At 40.0% G+C, this 17,771-nt stretch overlaps 1 protein-coding gene across 1 annotated transcript in view; it reads right to left on the bottom strand.

Annotated features, from left to right (window-relative positions):
• LOC126078183 (nuclear body protein SP140-like protein) overlaps positions 1 to 17,771 on the bottom strand; it is a 56,319-nt gene that overhangs the window by 4,728 nt on the left and 33,820 nt on the right. The window contains exons 8-14 of the mRNA XM_049888409.1: positions 14,258 to 14,323; positions 10,612 to 10,692; positions 8,561 to 8,623; positions 7,104 to 7,208; positions 2,655 to 2,797; positions 1,474 to 1,521; positions 30 to 71 (exon numbers count right to left, since the gene is read on the bottom strand). Of these exons, the coding sequence (XP_049744366.1) occupies positions 30 to 71; positions 1,474 to 1,521; positions 2,655 to 2,797; positions 7,104 to 7,208; positions 8,561 to 8,623; positions 10,612 to 10,692; positions 14,258 to 14,323 (548 nt within the window). The remainder of the gene's footprint in view (positions 1 to 29; positions 72 to 1,473; positions 1,522 to 2,654; positions 2,798 to 7,103; positions 7,209 to 8,560; positions 8,624 to 10,611; positions 10,693 to 14,257; positions 14,324 to 17,771) is intronic.

Below are 17,771 nucleotides of genomic sequence, written 5' to 3'. Positions count from 1 at the left end.
CCCCTGTTGGTTAGGGAGTTAGTACTTACGTAAGGGCCAACTAAGTTATCGTTGTGAGGCTTCAGTCTTCTCTGTTGAAAAGAGAGAAAGATTGAGTGACAATACTGAATGCATCCTTCATTTATTTGAACAGTCATCTCTTCATGGGAGTTAGCCAATCTACCCTTTGTTTCATAACTCACGGCAACCCTATGTACAACAAAGCAAATAATAGCGTACAATAAATGATCCTTCTGGGTTAGCATATAAGTTTATTTTACAGCATGGGAGCTGTCACCAGAAGATACAAGTGGAATTTGTCATGATCAGGGGAGCTATCATGTGGCGCTGAGAGTGGCAGTGAAGTTTCCAGAAGCCAAAGGCCCCAGTCAGCAAGAGGACCCACAGAAATAGTAAGGAATCCTAGGACTATCACCTTTTGGAGCTTCCGTTCTTGCCCATGAGGAGACACAAAATATAGAGGCAACTACAGATTGTTGCTGTAAAAAGTCACACCTATGAATAAGGATAGATTGTTTGTTGGAAGTTGCCAGCTCATTTGAGTAACCTAGACTGTTACTCTTGACACCAGGGGAAACGTAGAGCTGTTGGTTTTTGAAGTACTCACTGAATAGATTTTTCTTCAGGAAACCCAGTGAATGAAATGTCCCAGTGTCTGAGAGTTCAAACAAGTCATAACATCAAATAACATCCCAGTGGAATATGAGGCCCCAGTAGCCAGTTATATGTGAACCTTGTAAGTCTGTGAATCTCTTACATGGCCACTTCTGCCTGAAGTATGTAAGAATGGCACTTCTCCACTTCACCTCCCTCATCAAGTTTTCATTCATACTCAATCTTAGAAAAACTATAGAAGACATGACTTATCACTTTGCCAGGAATCTACACTGCACTTAACCTACGTGTGTGCTACCTCCATAGCCTCCTTAGCTTTCTTTCATTGAGAGAAATCACTCACGTAGATAGAAGGGAGGTCTGCACAGTCCCACTGGTGAAGCCAAAGTTGTGGCATCAAAGTAAAACTTTCTGCATGTCAGCACCTCCTGTAAGCCACATGTGTATCCCAAGAGCTTCCTCCTCATCAGCAGTATCCTCATGAAGAGTAAATAATTTCACCTTGAGAAAGAACTCTGTATGTCTGTGTGTACATTTTATTGGGAGGAGTGGGAGGATATGACTGAACCAAAAAGAAATGTGCTTTCTGCTGCCTATCTCATGAAATGACAGTGGGTTTCATACTATCCCAAGGTGAGCTATCTGCTAGACTAGGGCAATCCAAATGATTGTGAGGAAACTTTTGCTCCATTAAATTTCATTTCAGTTATAAAAGTAAAATCAATGAAAAACATGTGGGCTCAAGTTCAAGATGATCCTATCACCTTATTATGGAATGCTTTTATGTATTACATAATCATGTTTGCTTTTCCAACTTTGACACCCTTATAAGAATGTAGAAAATTATGTAGTAATCACCTTTTTCCTCCTATGATATTTTCTTGGAGGATTCAGTAGAAATCCTTCCTGAAAGACAAAAAGATCCCAGAACGTGGTTAGTCTGTGTTTCTGTTTTGTGAGTCTGGCATTTCCAGTCTCCTCCAAAATATTTGTACCTGGATGTCCCACTGGCAGCTCAAACCTGAGGTGTCTAAATGAGAAACCATCTTCCTCTCCTCACCTGTACCTCTACTAGACTTCCATTGCCAGTAGCTGGAAAATCATCTTTAGAGCATTTCCCTTTCCCTTGTGCTTCATTCCCAAGTCTTGGAAGGTTTTCCTTCACAATCTCTTTTATACCAATCACCTCCTTTCAATTCCTACCAGTGCCACTCTGGCTGGACTTCTTACACCAGGGCTATTCAATCAACACATATTGGTTGCATGATTACTGGGTGTCAGACAGTAAACAACCTTGGGCACACAAAGATGGAGAAATGCTAGAGAAGTTTAGAGAGAAAAAGAGGCTGTATGGAAGTATAAAATGGTAGAAGGACTCTAGTAGGGGCCTCATAGAGCCCAGGGAAAGGATGACCAGAGACAGGTCAGTCTGGGAATATTCAGAGAGGGTGACATTGGAGCTGAGCCTTGTAGGTTGAGTATGGGTTTTCCAGGCAGAAAAGAAAGTAAAGTCATTTGAAGGCCCCATAGCTGTCTAAAATAATGGCTTAAATATGTCATTCCCCAAATCAGAAGACTTCTTTGGTTCCCCATTGTCAAGGCAATTATATTAAACTCATAACCCCATTGATGGATCATGCCGTATCACACACAATCTACCTTCCTAAGCCCTCAGAGCCAGCTCAGTCTTGGCTCTGGTTTTCATGGCGTTCTTTCTCTGGAGTGTCCTCTTACCACTTGTTTGACTGTCAACTTTTCTTTCTTTCATACATGAAGTTGTCTGTATGCAGCCAAGTCAGAAAAACCTTTCCCTCCCCTGAGTTTCTGCATCTCTTCCTGAGAAGCCCCTCTTACAACACTGATCTGCTGCACTGTACTATGGTTGTGAATGCGGAGCCCCTCTGTCCCAAGTGAAAGGAAAAACTTGGAGCATCAGGGCTTTAGCTATAACTCAACAAATATTTGATGAGAAAACAGTGACCTTACTATTAGGATACAACAAGGCAGGGCACATCTCCTGGCCCTTGTCATTGGAATACCTCCATCAGCTGCCGTAGGGGCCGTCCGCCACAGCGCACACTCAGCTTCCAGTACTTTGCTCTTGCATAGCCTCCTTTGATTTCAAATTCCCTGGGGGTGAGCCAGTTCCCATCCTCATGCTGTATACACTTTTCCGAGGCTCCTGTAAGACCAGGGTAAGTTGATCCTGAGGATTCCGTCCCCAGAGCTCAGACTGTGGCCTTCAACCACATTGGATCTGGAGCCAACCAATTTGGCTTCAAGATCAATAGCAGGAGAGTCTGTCTTCCCCTCCCAGACTTATAGGGACCCAAGTCCAACCTGAAAGTCCCCTCAAAAAAGATTCCTGCTATGTCATTTCTTTGACTTTCATGCATGAAAAAGGTGATAATTACCACCCAAACCAACCTTTTAAAAGTATCTCAAAACCACCTACAAAGGAAAACCAAGTGATTCCAAAGAATGAGAGGATTTCAATTTACTATTAAATTTTGGGGGCCAATGTGGAGGCAGAATCCTGGAAATGGCTCTTGGGTTCGTGGGACTGAGATCCCAGGTGGGTGCCCTGAGCTCAGAATGTTACCACCACTACATACATCTGCATTTTCTACCACCACACTTTTCAGCCAGTTTGATGGCATTATTGAGCAGAGATTTTCTCATCCCTAAAATCATGATAGGTGATATTAAAAATGATTATAGAATCCAGTGGAAAATTTAGGTTATTTATAAGAGATAGTCATCACCCAGGCTCTTTCATTTAGTCATTAAGGAAATGCAAATCAGAACCACAATGAGAAAACATTTTCACACCCGTTAGAATGGTTATAATAAAAAAGACAGACAGTAACAAGTGTTGACAAAGATGTGCAGAAATTGGAACCCTCATACATTACTGGGGAGAATTTAAATGACACGGCTTCTGCAGAAAACATTTTGGCAGTTCTTCAAGAAATGAACATAAAGTTGGGATATAATCCAGCAATTACACTCCCAAATATATGCCTAAGAGAAGACATACGTCCACACAAAAACTTGTACATATATGTTCATAGCAGCATTATTCAAAATAAGCAAATGTCCATCATCGGATGAAACAAAATGTGGTATATCAATACAATGGAATATTATTTGACAGTGAACAAGAATAAAGTATTAATATGTGCTACAAAATGGGTGAATCTTGAAGACATCATGCTTAGTGAAAGAAGCCAGTCACAAAAGGTCGCATAATATATGGCTCCATTTATGTGAAATGGCCAGAATAGGCAAATGCGTAGAGCAGGAAATAGAATAGTCATTGCTTAGGGCTAGTGATTGAGGTGGAATAGGAATTGGGATTGATTGCTAATGGTATGGGGTTTCTTTTAGGGGGGGATGAAAAATGCTAAAAAATTAGATTGTGGTGATGATTGTACGACCTTGTTGAAATTCAAAAAGCTACTGAATTGTACGTGAGTTGTGTGACCCCAATACTCCACAACATGTTTTCTCCTTTTCAAAATGGGTGATTGAGATGCCATGATGAACCTATAAGTTTTTTTTTTTTTTTTTCCTGCCTGCCTTCTCCTTTTCGCATACTTTTTTAAATGACTTTGTTTTGTTCTGTCTGGCTATCTGTGACTTACTATCCCCCACATGAAGATTAAGGTCCATACACCTGCTCTGTAAATCTTTAGCCTGATAAGGAGTCTTTTGTAGTTCTCTCGTAATGTGTAATTTATCTGGCCATCTGTGGGCTACGTGCCAATAAAACACTTTTAACAGTCATATATAAGCTGTGATGTAAAATTGCCTTTTAGGAAGCCATAAAGACAGCCTGCATTGCTGTCGGGCTTTACCTTTGGTGCCACCCCCTAAATAAACTCTCTCTCTTTCTTACTTGGAGTACGTTCCATTGGCTCGACTGCTCCAGGGCACGGACCCTAATCGGGCAATAGTTGTATGGTATGTGCATTGTATCTCAGTAAAGCAATTTAAAAAACAAACATAAGTCAAACATTTTATATTAATTAGTGTCCCAAGAGCCATATTAAGGAAGAGAGGTCTGAGATGAAGTCTGTCACAATAGATACTTTTGCAAAGCTTTAGGATTTACAAACACAAAACGTTTTCCATTAATTATGTAAATTAAATCTCATAGCTACATGAAGCAGATTTTTAATGAATGTTCCCTTATTTAGGTGAGGAATTTCAGGCTCAGAAAAGTCCACTTCTCTACCCAGAATGAAACAGTCACTGTTAGCATAGCTAAGGCTAGGACGCAGGCTTTCTGATTCTAAATTCTGCAGTATCATTATGTAATGTACCAGTCCTGGTGGTGATGATCTAGAGGGGACAGAGCTTATAAAGGTTGAGGTCGAGGGCCTCTTTCCTTTTACGTATGATTCAAAGTAAAATGGGTGACATTTTCCATCTGTGGAACTAAGTTCCTGCGCTTGTCTTTGGTTCTTTGGGCATCACTATGGACACTTCACGTGAGAGTGAGCACCTAATAGGTATAATTTTTTGAAAGTGTGAAAATATCATCTTAGGTTTACCTTTTTAAGGAACAGGAATTCCAGGCACTTAATTGTGCTTATGGGGAACCTGTGCATAGATCAAAGAGGCAATTGTTCGGACAGAACAAGGGGATACTGATTGGTTTAAAGTCAGGAAAGGTGTGTGTCTGGGTTATATCCTTTCACCATACCTATTCAGTCTGTATGCTGAGCAAATAATCTGAGAAGTTAGACTACATGAAGAAAAATGGGGCATCAGGATTGGAGGAAGACTTATTAACAACCTGTGAAATGCTGATGACACAATCGTGCTTGCTGAAAGTGAAGAGGACTTGAAGCACTTACTGATGAAGATTAAAGACTACAGCTTTCAGTATGGATTATACCTCAATATAAAGAAAACAAAAATCCTCACAACTGGACCAATAAACTACCTCATTATAAACGGAGAACAAATTGAAGGTGTCAAAGATTTCATCTTACTTGAATCAACCATCAATTTTCATGGAAGAAGCAGTCGAGAAATCAAATGACATATTGCATTGGGCAAATCTACTTCAAAAGACCTCTTTAAAATCTTAAAAAACAAATATGTCACTGTCTAAGTTATTTAGTGCTGCTGTAACAGAAATACCACAAGTGGATGGTCTTAACAAGCAAATTTTACTCTCATAGTTTAGGAGGCTATCGGTCTGAATCCAGGGTGCCAGCTCTAGGTGGAAGCTTTCTCTGTCATCCTTGGGGGAAAGTTCTTGTCTCCTTCCAACATTTATGGGCCAGCGTTCCTTGGAGATCTCCACGTGTCTTGGCATCAGTCTTTCCCTGGGTCTAGGAGCTTCTCAGCACAGGAATCCCAGGTCCAAAGGATGTGCCCCACTCCTGACTCTTCTTCTTGGTGGTAATGAGGTCCCCTTTCTCTCTGCTCACTGCTGTCTACTTTTGTCTCTTGTAGGGCAGTGAAGGGCAATAACATCCCACCCTAATCCTGCCTCATTAACCTAACGAACATAACCTGATCCTCACTAACATGACTTAATTGTACCTCATTAACATAGTGGGCAGCTTACTCCAAATGGGACCTTAACTACTGGCATAGAGGCTAGGATTTATAACACAACACAAAATGGATAATCAGATCACAAAATGAAGGACAACCATACAATACTGGGAATCATGATCTAGCCAAGCTGACATATGTTTTGGGGGACACAATTCAATCCATGACAGTCACTCTGATGACTAAGGTCTGCTTGACCCAAGCCATGGTATTTTTAATCGTCTCATGCATGAGAAAGCAGGACAGTGAGAAAGGAAGACCAAAGAAGAACTGATGCATTTAAATTATGGTGTTGGCAAAGAATATTGAATATACCATGGACTTCCAAAACAAATCTGTCTTGTAAGAAGTACAGCCAGAATACTCCTTAGAAGCAAGGATGGTGAGACTTTGTCTTGCTTACTTTGGACATGTTACCGGGAGGAACCAATCCCTGGAGAAGGACATCGTGCTTGGTAAAAGAGAGGGTCAGCAAAAAAGAGGAAGACCCTCAACGAGATGATTGACACAGTGGCTGCAACAATGGGCTCAAACATACCTATTATTTTGAGGGTGATGCAGTACCAGAGAACATTTTGTTCTGTTGTACGGGGACGGATTACCCCATAAGCAACGTACACACGGGCTTACTTATGCTTATTTACTAATCTGTAGTGCACAATTCCACCTGTTTTCCACCAGATCAAAGATGTGGTGAAACCATGTGAAATTGTGCACTACAGATTGGTAAAGACAATTAAGGTCGCTATGAGTCAGTGGCACCTAACAACATCACAGTTACCTTGTTTCTTTTCTCAAGCCAAACTGGGATCATAATTTCTTGACTAATATATAATTCACACGGTAATTCCATCACTTCTATGATTCCTTCAGAGAGGAATTACAAACTACTGAAAATAAATGAAACGCACCTTTTTCCAATTTCTTCTTATATAAAGTCCCTTTTACCTCACCACAGGTCACAGGAAGTACAAGGGAGTGAAAATCCACAATTTTATCTGTGTGCTTTCTTGAACCTAGAAGAGAAGATTTCTTTATTCATTCTCATTTTACAATAGTGCACACCTCCCTCCTGCCCTGTTGAGGTCATTCCTATAAAGACATAGAGGTCTTTTGGAAGCTTGATTCCACAGATCTCTAGAATTTCAAAACTTTTCTTCCTAGTGGCATTTTTGATACATAACTACAGAATGTCTTCCCCAATTTCACCCCCCAAATCTCAAATAGAACAGAATGCTTTAGCTGAGAAATCAGGCTTCAATAAAACTCTCTTAAAGCCTAATCTCTTTGGCCCCATTGATGCTTACATGACAATGAAATATACAGCTGCTATCACTGTTCTGACCGCTCCAGCTAGACAGTTTTTCTGTAGTTAGCTAGAGACAATGTCAGAGACTGTTCTCATGTCTCCCCATTTAAGCAGTGAGTGGACATAGAGAAAGTAGAATAACGGGGCAATATAATGGAGACAGTGTCTGTTTTCAATTTTTGTTCTGTTTTTTTTTTTTTTCTTTTCTTCCACTTTATCTATGGCTGAAAGAGGAGCATGAGGAGATCTAGAATAATTTGTAAAATTGCACAGGGAGGAGGGTGACTGGAGACCTGATAACTAGTTTTGAGATAGGTAGACTATTACAGGCAAATTTGAGAAGACTTTTTGGTGCAAATGGTTGAGTACTGGGCTACTAACCCAAAGAGTGGCAGTTTGAACCCACTCAGAGGCACCTCGAAAGCCTGTTTCTGAAAGGTCAGCCATTGAAAACCCTACAGAGCATAGTTATATTCTGAAACACATGAGGTTGCTGTGAGTTGGAATCAACTCGACAGCAACTATTTTTTTTTTTTAGACTAGTGGAACTCAATGGGCCAAGAAGTACACTTAGTATAATTCTCCTCTTGCTTTACTGAGGGAAAAAATTAATCAACTGAGAATCTGAAGCCTGGTCAAAGGAAAAGGAAATTTCAGGACATAGACCTCTGACTACCACTGTCAGCCATCCTTAGAGTGCAATCTGTGGCTCTCTAACCAGCAAAGAGGATGGTCAGCTAACAACTCATAGGTTAGACCCTTTATATGACAATAGACTATTTCTTGCCTCAAAAGTTACCAGTTCAGTGGAGGCAGCGCTGCTGTGGCTCCTGGACACCAGAGTCTAGTTGCAGATCCATCACCAAGTTACTTGCCTATAGTATTATCATTTTCTCTCCCTGACATGTTGTGGAAATTGACTGAATCTGAAACGCGTCTCAACAATTAGTATAGCTACATAAGCAATCAGGGAAATGAGTTTATTGATAAAAACCCAGAGTAAAGCATAGGAATTTAAATGTTTAATTATTGGAAGTGCATTCATTTTTTCTCCTTTACCTCTTGGTTGGCCTCTTTTTTGCTTCCGAGTTAAATGGATTCCAGGTCTGCCTCTCTTTCTCCCTGAGAACATAGACAAATGTCATGGTGACAGATGAGCATTGCATATAATAGTATTTTTCAAAAATTTTATTTAAATGTAACTTTCAAAGAGCCTGTCTAATGTATAAAGAAAAATATGTAGCTCCAAGCTTTTAAGCTACCAAGATTTTGATGGCTAACCTATATTTCCATTTTTATATCCTCACATCAGTCCTTGAAGCCCTGGTGATGTAGTGGAAAAGAGCTTGGCTGCTAACCAAAAGGTCAGCAGTTCAAATCCACCAGCTGCTCCTTGGAAACGCTGTGGGGCAGTTCTACTCTGTCCTATGGGGTTGCTATGAGTCAGAATCGACTCAATGACACCTTACAACAACCACAACACATCAGTTGAAAAGAAAAATATAATTATAGAGTCTACTATGCCAGGAATGATTTGACCCCTTTAACACTAGTGATCAAAGACCAGACCAGTTGTGGGATGATTTCAAGGACATCATGAATGAAGATAGCAAAAAAACCGGTTGCCATTAAGTCAATTCCATCTCATAGCAACCCTATAAGACAGAGTAGAACTGCCCCATAGGGTTTCCAAGGAAAGGCTGGTGGATTCAAAATGCAGACCTTATGGTTAGCAGCCAAGCTCTTAACCACTGTGCCACCAGGGCAAAAAGTCATTAAAAAGACAGGAAACAAAGAAATGACCAAAATGGATGTCAGAAGAGTCTCTGAAACTTGCTCTTGAATGTAGAGCAGTTAAAGTGAATGGAAGAGATGATGAAGTTAAAAGAGCTGAACAGAAGATTTCAATGGGCTGCTGAAGAAGACAAAGTAAAGCATTATGACATGTACAAAGACCTGGAGATAGAAAGCCACAAGGGAAGAACACACTCGGCATTTCTCAAGCTGAAAGAACTGAATTAAAAATTCTAGCCTCAAGTTGCAATATTGAAGGATTCTATGGGAAAATATTGAATGATGCAGTAAGCATCAAAAGAAGATGGAAAGAATACCCAGAGTCTCTCTACCAAAAAGAATTGGTAGACATTCAGTCGGGACACAGCATATGATCAAGAAATGATGGTATCGAAGGAAGAAGTCCAAGCTGCAGTGAAGGCATTGGTGAAAAATAAGGCTTTAGGAATTGGCAGAATACTAATTGAGATGTTTTGACAAAAGGATGCAGTGCTGGAAGTGCTCACTCGTCTATGCCAAGAAATTTGGAAGGCAGCTACCCACCCAACTGGGAGAGATCCATATTTGTGCCTTTTCCTAAGAAAGATTATCCAACGGAATGCAGAAATTAACAAACAATGTCATTAATTTCACATGCAAGTAAAATTTTGCTGAAGATCATTCAAAAGTGGTTGCAGCAGTAAGTACATCGATGTGGAACTGCCAGAAATTCAAGCCAGATTCAGAAGAAGACGTGGAAGAAGCAGTATCATTGCTGATGCCTGATCTTTGCTGAAAGCAGAGAATATCAGAAAGATGTTTACCTGTGTTGTATTGACTATACAAAGGCATTAGGCTGTGTGGATCATAACAAATTATGGATAACATTGTGAAGAATGGGAATTGCAGAACACTTTATTGTACTCATGGAGAACCTGTACATAATTGTTGATAAGTTTGTTTTTCCTTGTGGCAGAGTAATGCATGAAGTCTTGATACAGGCTACAACCTGGTTGAATCTAGCTTTCTGCTTACAGTTCAACACGCCCACCCATTGTAATAAACCAATTATACAAGCTAAAGGAATCTCCATGAACAGTAGATAAAACTCAGAGGAAAAATTAGATCATGGGTAAATAAGAAAAAAAATTATGATATAAATGCAAACAATTTACAACCCTCTACCAAACAGGTTTGCTTTCTAGATTTCACTGCTTTCACGTGACTAGTAAGCTTGACTAGGAAAAACATTAAGGAGGATCAATGTCCCTCAAAAACTTAGCAAAAATTGTATTGACCTGCAGAGCAAAATAAAAGTGGCACAGACTTTGTCTTACCCCAAATCTTGGCAGAGCCTTGAAGATTCACTTTCACCTTTGTTCCTCTCGAGACCAAGGGGCCATCCACTTTGCCGTTATCTAGGGAAAGGAAGAGAAATGTAGAGTTGGCAAAACAGCAGCTCACACTTCAGACCCACAGCAGGGCAGGAAACACTGGATTCATTTCTGGACCCTCACTCATCATACACTCAAACAGGAAAGAAAAGTAAATGGAAGGAGTCTCAAGCAGACGTCCAGAACACTTTCCTATTTTGAAGAGGGTTGACTTTTAAATTACACACAGGACTTAATCATACTATGGAAAGAAGTCTCTTAGGATTTGTTTATGTACACGTGACTTAAGTGAAAATGTTGTAATGACACAAGTAATTTGTTGTTTTGAAAATAGCCATTCTTAAAATGGATCCAACCACTTGTTTTTATTCCCCAAACAAAAATGTTCACTTCCACCAACAGGCAGCCATGTAAATTGGAAGGAACATAAGATTGATTAAAATAAATAAACTTCACTGAACTCTAAAATCTCTTTATATAGATCTATTAATTTAAAATTGGCAATACTTTGGAAAATGAGGGTTAGCTCTCATTGTCCAGGAGAGAAGAGTTACTTAGACCATTAATAACATAAACAAGATTTCAGGAGTCTGATTATAAATAATTCATACACATTATAGGAAATTTAGAAAATAAAAATGATATGAAATATCACCACCTGGAGATAATCACAGTGAGCTTGTTAAAAAATACTAGTCTTTTCTCCTTGCCTATTTTTTAAGCAACTTTTTATTATAAAAGTTGAACATGTTTAATATTTTGTATGTATACACATACATTAAAAACACAAATAAAGATATAAATATCTTTGACTTGATGGCACTGGGTTCTGGGTTATATTCCAAAGACCAAAAGTAACCCCTGAATATATTTTTATAGATGAGCTTCTAGTGGTTTTTCTATATATCTGTATCTATATCTCTATATGGAAACCCTAGTGCCGCAGTGGTTAAGAGCTATGGCTGCTAACCAAAAGGTCGGCAGTTTGAATCCACCAGGCACTCCTTGGAAACTCTACAGGGCAGTTCTACTCCACCCTATAGGGTGGCTATGAGTTGGAATTGACTCAACGGCAATGGGTTTCGATTTTGTTTTTTTTATGTCTCTATATAGGCCCCTGTATAGCACAAACAGTTTGTACTAGACTACTAACAGAAAGGTTGGCAGTTCAAACCCACCCAGTGGTGAAAGACCTGATGATCTGCTTCCTTACAGATTGTTGTTGTTGTTAGGTGCCATCCAGTAGGTTCCAACCCATAGCAACCCTATATACAACAGAACGTAACACTGCCCGGTCCTGGGCCATCTTCACAATTGTTGTTATGCTTGAGTCCATTGTTGCAGTCACTGTGTCAATCCATCTCCTTGAGAGTCTTCCTCTTTTTCACTGACCCTTTACTATACCAAGCCTGATGTCCTTTCTCCAGGGACTGATCCCTCCTGATAACATGTCCAAAGTATGTGAGAGAAAATCTCACCATCCTTGCTTCTAATGGGCATTCTGGCTGTACTTCTTCCAAGACAGATTTTTTTGTTCTTCTGGCAGTCTATGGTATATTCAGTATTCTTTGCCAACACTGTAATTCAAAGGCATCAGTTCTTCTTCAGCCTCCTTTATTCATTATCCAGCTTTCATATGCATATGAAGCGATTGAAAACACCATGGCTTGGGTCAGGCGCACCTTAGTCCTTAAAGTGACATCTTTGCTTTTTAAAGCTTTAAAGAGGTATTTTTGCAGCAGATTTACCCAATGCAATGCATCGTTTGATTTCTTGACTGCTGCTTCCATGGGTGTTGATTGTTGTGGATCCAAGTAAAATGAAATCCTTGACAACTTCAATCTTTTCTCCATTTATCATGATGTTGCTTATTGGTTCAGTTGTGAAGATTTTCGTTTACTTTATGTAAAGGTGTAATCCGTACTGAAGGCTGTGTTCTTTGATCTTCATCAGTAAGTGCTTCAAGTCCACTTTACTTGCAAGCAAAGTTGTATCATCTGCATATTGCAGGTTGTTAATTATCCTTCTACCAATCCTGATGCTGAATTCCTCTTCATATGATCTAGCTTCTTGGATTATTTGCTCAGCATACAGATTGAATAAGTATGGTGAAATGATACGGATATATCAGGTTGTATATCAGCCAAGAAAACCCTATGGTTGTTGTTGTTTGTTAGGTGCCGTTGAGTTGGTTCCAACTCATAGCGACCCTATGCACAACAGAAGGAAACACTGCCTGGTCCTGAGCCATCCTCACAATCTTTGTTATGCTTGAGCTCATTGTTGCAGCCACTGTGTCAATCCACCTCATTGAGGGTCTTCCTCTTTTCCACTGACCCTGTACTCTGCCAAGCATGATATCCTTCTCCAGGGACTGATCCCTCCTGACGACATGTCCAAAGTATGTAAGACGCAGTCTCGCCATCCTTGCTTCTAAGGAGCATTCTGATTGTACTTCGTCCAAGACAGATTTGTTCGTTCTTTTGGCAGTCCATGGTATATTCAATATTCTTCACCAACACCATAATTCAAAGGCGTCAATTCTTCTTCGGTCTTCCTCATTCATTGTCCAGCTTTCACATGCATATGATGTGATTGAAAATACCATGGCTTGGGTCAGGCGCACCTTAGTCTTTAAGGTGACATCTTTGCTCTTGAACACTTTAAAGAGGTCCTTTGCAGTAGATTTACCTTATGCAATGAGTCTTTTGTTGTATATCAACCAAGAAAACGCTATGGAGCCTAGTTCTATTCTGTAACACAAGGGGTTGCTACGAGTGGGAATCAACTGGATGGCAACTTTTTTTTAATGTCTCTATAGAAAGAGATATAAATGTATAGAGAATGAATTATGGATATATAAAAACGTATTTTTTACAAACACACATATGTATACATATGTTTTACATACACACATATTTATAAATATGCCCCCAATCAATACATCTTACAGTCTGCTTTCTTCATTTAGCCTTTTTTTGGAACATCTTTCCAAATTAATAAATATTCTCTTGGACCTAGCAAAGAAGGCCTCATATGGAGAACATTAGTACCTCCCCTTTAACCCTGGATCATTTACCTCCGGACAATTACAGGTAAGATAAATTAAGCTACTATATTGGTAGCCCTGGACTTAAGACATATTTGAGTTATGACGAAGTGCACTTAAGAACTTTTTTTCTGTATATCTTATTTTTTGTAATGTGTATTACATACAATGTTGCAGCACGTAATTTGCTGCTTTTTATCATTCTCACTTGCAGATGTTCACTGTTATAATTTGCTGTTCAAAACACTGCCGTATAGCAGGCTATGGCAATAATAACGAGAACTAAAAAAAAAAAAAAAATGAGGTATTCAACTTACAACAGAACTGACTTACGATGAAGTTAGCACAATGGCAATTTGTTGTAAATCAGGAGCTACGTATATTTTCAGGCCTCTTTGTTACAGCATGTTAGCCTATACTGTAACTGACATAGTAGCTATGAGGCTTTCACATCCCTCAGGAGATGGTGGGCCTCCAAGTATGCAATGGGTAGTGCCTTAATAAACTCAAAAGATAGGACTGCTTCACTTTCCTGCTTACCTCTTTGATGTATGTTTTTCTGACCTTTCCTTTTTATTCTTGTCCAAGAATGCCCTTTCTTTTTTCCTTCCAACAAAAAAGAATAAAGTTAATCATTCAGAGCTATAAAAACAATTCTACAAGTCTTATATGTGGTAGTTTTTTTTTTTTTTTCAATTTGGCAAAGTTTGGAACAGCTACATCACAAAGAAAGATATACAAATGGCCAACAAGCACTTGAAGAAGCATTCATCATCCAAACCCGTTGCTGTCAAGTTGATTCCGACTCATAGTGACCCTATAGGACAGAGTAGAGCTGTCCCATGTGGTTTCCAAGGAGTGTCTGGTGGATTCGAACTGCTGACCTCTTGATTGGCAGCCATAGCTCTTAACCACTATGCCACCAGGGTTTCCATCATTAGTCAAAAGGGACATACAAATTAAAACCAACAGTGGTTAGCACTCAGCTGCTAACCAAAAGGTCAGTGGTTCAAACCCACCAGTGGCTCCGAAGGAGAAAGATGTGGTGATTTGCTCCTGTAAAGATTACAGCCTTGGAAACCCTAATAGGCAGTTAGTTCTAGTCTGTCCTATAGGGTTGCTATGAGTCAGAATCGACTCAACAGCATACAACAACAACAACAATGCAACCACTGGAAGGGCTAAAAATAAAATCAACAAACAGCTTGACAACACCAAATTTTGGCAAAGATGTGGGGCAACTAGAACTGTACATTTTTTTTCTTTTATTTGTATTGATTTTTATTTTTTATTAACTTTTATTGAGCTTCAAATGAACGTTTACAAATCAAGTCAGTCTGTCACATATAAGTTTATATACATCTTACTCCTTACTCCCACTTGCTCTCCTCCTAATGAGTCAGCCCCTCCAGTCTCTCCTTTCGTGACAATTTTGCCAGCTTCCAACTCTCTCTATCCTCCCATCCCCCCTCCAGACAGGAGATGCCAACACAGTCTCAAGTGTCCACCTCATATAATTAGCTCACTCTTCATCAGCATCTCTCTCCTACCCACTGTCCAGTCCCTTTCATGTGTCTTCGGGGATGGTTCCTGTCCTGTGCCAACAGAAGGTTTGGGGACCATGACTGCTGGGATTCCTTTAGTCACAGTCAGACCATTAAGTATGGTCTTTTTATGAGAATTTGGGGTCTGCCTCCCACTGATCTCCTGCTCCCTCAGGGGTTCTCTATTGTGCTCCCTGTCAGGGCAGTCATCGGTTGTGGCTGGGCACCATCTAGTTCTTCTGGTCTCAGGATGATGTAGGTCTCTGGTTCATGTGGCCCTTTCTGTCTCTTGGACTCTTAGTTGTCGTGTAACCTTGGTGTTCTTCATTCTCCTTTGCTCCAGGTGGGTTGAGACCAATGGATGCATCTTAGATGGCCGCTTGTTAGCATTTAAGACCCCAGACACCACGTTTCAAAGTGGGATGCAGAATGTTTTCATAATAGAATTATTTTGCCAATTGACTTAGAAGTCCCCTTAAACCATGGTTCCCAAACCCTCGCCCTTGCTCCGCTGACCTTTGAAGCATTCATTTTATCCTGGAAACTTCTTTGCTTTTGGTCCAGTCCAATTGAGCTGACCTTCCAGGTATTGAGTGTTGTTCTTCCCTTCACCTAAAGCTGTTCTTATCTACTAATTAATCAGTAAAAAACCCTCTCCCTCCCTCCCTCCCTCCCCCCCTCGTAACCACAAAAGTATGTGTTCTTCTCAGTTTATACTATTTCTCAAGATCTTATAATAGTGGTCTTATACAATATTTGTCCTTTTGCCTCTGACTAATTTCACTCAGCATAATGCCTTCCAGGTTCCTCCATGGTATGAAATGTTTCAGAGATTCGTCACTAGAACTGTGCATTTTTGATAGGAGTGTAAAATGGCCCAACCCCTTTGGGAAAAGGCCTGGCAATTCCTTATAAAACTAAACATATGTCTAGCAATTTCATTCCCGGGTATTTATACTTAGATACGAAAGTATAGGCCCACAAAAAGACTTGTACAAGAATGTTCATAGCATCTTTTTCATAACAGCTCAAAACTGGAAACAATTGAGGTGTCTATCAGGAGAATGGATGGACACAATTTGGTATCAGTCTACTCACAATGATTTAGGTATTCTCGTAAGACAATATAAATTCTTACATCCTTCTGAGTCCTCACTAGCAGCGTCTGTAGCTTACATATTTCTACTAACAGTCTGTTCAAGGAAACCTAAGCTTTTTCTATCATTCTCCTCAACATTCTTCCAGCCTCTGCCCAATTCCAAACCCATGTCCACATTTTTAGGTATCGTACCCCACTTACAAGTACCAAAGTCTGTATTCGTTTCCTAGTGCTGCCATAACAAATTGTCACAAACTTAGTGGCTTAAAACAACACAATATATTATCTTACAGTTTTATGAATTAGGAATCTAACACAGGTCTCACTGGTCTAAAACTAAAGGGTCAGCCGGGCTTCGCTTCTTCCTTGGCACTCTGGGGGAGAATCTATTGTTGGGTGCCATTGAATCGACTCTGATTCATAGTGACCCTGTGTGACAGAGTAGAGCTGGCCAATAGGGTTTTCTTGGCTGTAGTCTTTACAGAAGCAAATCATTTCCAGCTTCTAGAAGCCACCCAAATTCCTTGGATCGTGGCGCCCTTCCTTTGTCTTCTGAGCCAGCAACATTTCATCTCTCTGGCCAATTTTCCATAGTCACATCTCCCTCGCTCCACAATTGGGAAAGGTTTTTCTTTTTCTTTTATTTTATTGTGCTTTAGGTGAAAGTTTACAGTGCAAATTAGTTTCTCACTCAATAATTTATACATAAATTGTTTTGTGGCATTGGTTGCAAGTCCTGCAATGTGTTAGCACTCTTCTTTTCGTCTCGGCTTCCCCATGTCCATTCATTCAGTTTTCCTGTCCCTTCCTGCCTTGTTGTCTTTGCTTTTGGGCAGGTGTTGCCCATTAGGTCTCGTATAATTGATTGAATTAAGAAGCGCATTCCTCGTATGTTATTGTTTGTTTTATAGGCCTGTCTAATCTTTGGCTAAAAGGTGGACTTTGGGATTGGCTTCAGTTCTGAGTTAGCAGGGTGTCTGGGGACCATAGTCTCAGGGATTCCTCTAGTCTCTGTCAGGCCGGTATGTCTGGTCTTTTTTTTTGTGAATTTGAATTTTGTTCTGCATTTTTCTCCTGCTCTGTATGAGGCCTAGGTTTTCCATTTTTAAGGCCCTTGTGCTTAGATTGGGCCCACCCAGATATTCCAAGATAATTTCCCCATCTCAAGGTCCTTATCCTAACCATGCCTGTAAAGTCCATTTTACCATGTAAGGTAACAGATTACAGATTTTGAGGATTAGGATTTGGACATCTTTAGGGGGATGTAGTATGTAAATAAAAACTAAAACCAAACCTGTTGCCATCAAGTTGATTCTGACTCATAGCGACCCTATAGGACAGAGTAGAACTGCTTCATAAGGTTTTCAAGGAGTAGCAGGTGGATTCAAACTGCCTACCTTTTGGTTTGCAG

Source organism: Elephas maximus, chromosome 6 (assembly GCF_024166365.1).
Source record: "Elephas maximus indicus isolate mEleMax1 chromosome 6, mEleMax1 primary haplotype, whole genome shotgun sequence".
In the NCBI taxonomy this organism is placed as follows: Eukaryota; Metazoa; Chordata; class Mammalia; order Proboscidea; family Elephantidae; genus Elephas; species Elephas maximus.
This window is presented reverse-complemented; position numbering and strand designations above follow the sequence as displayed.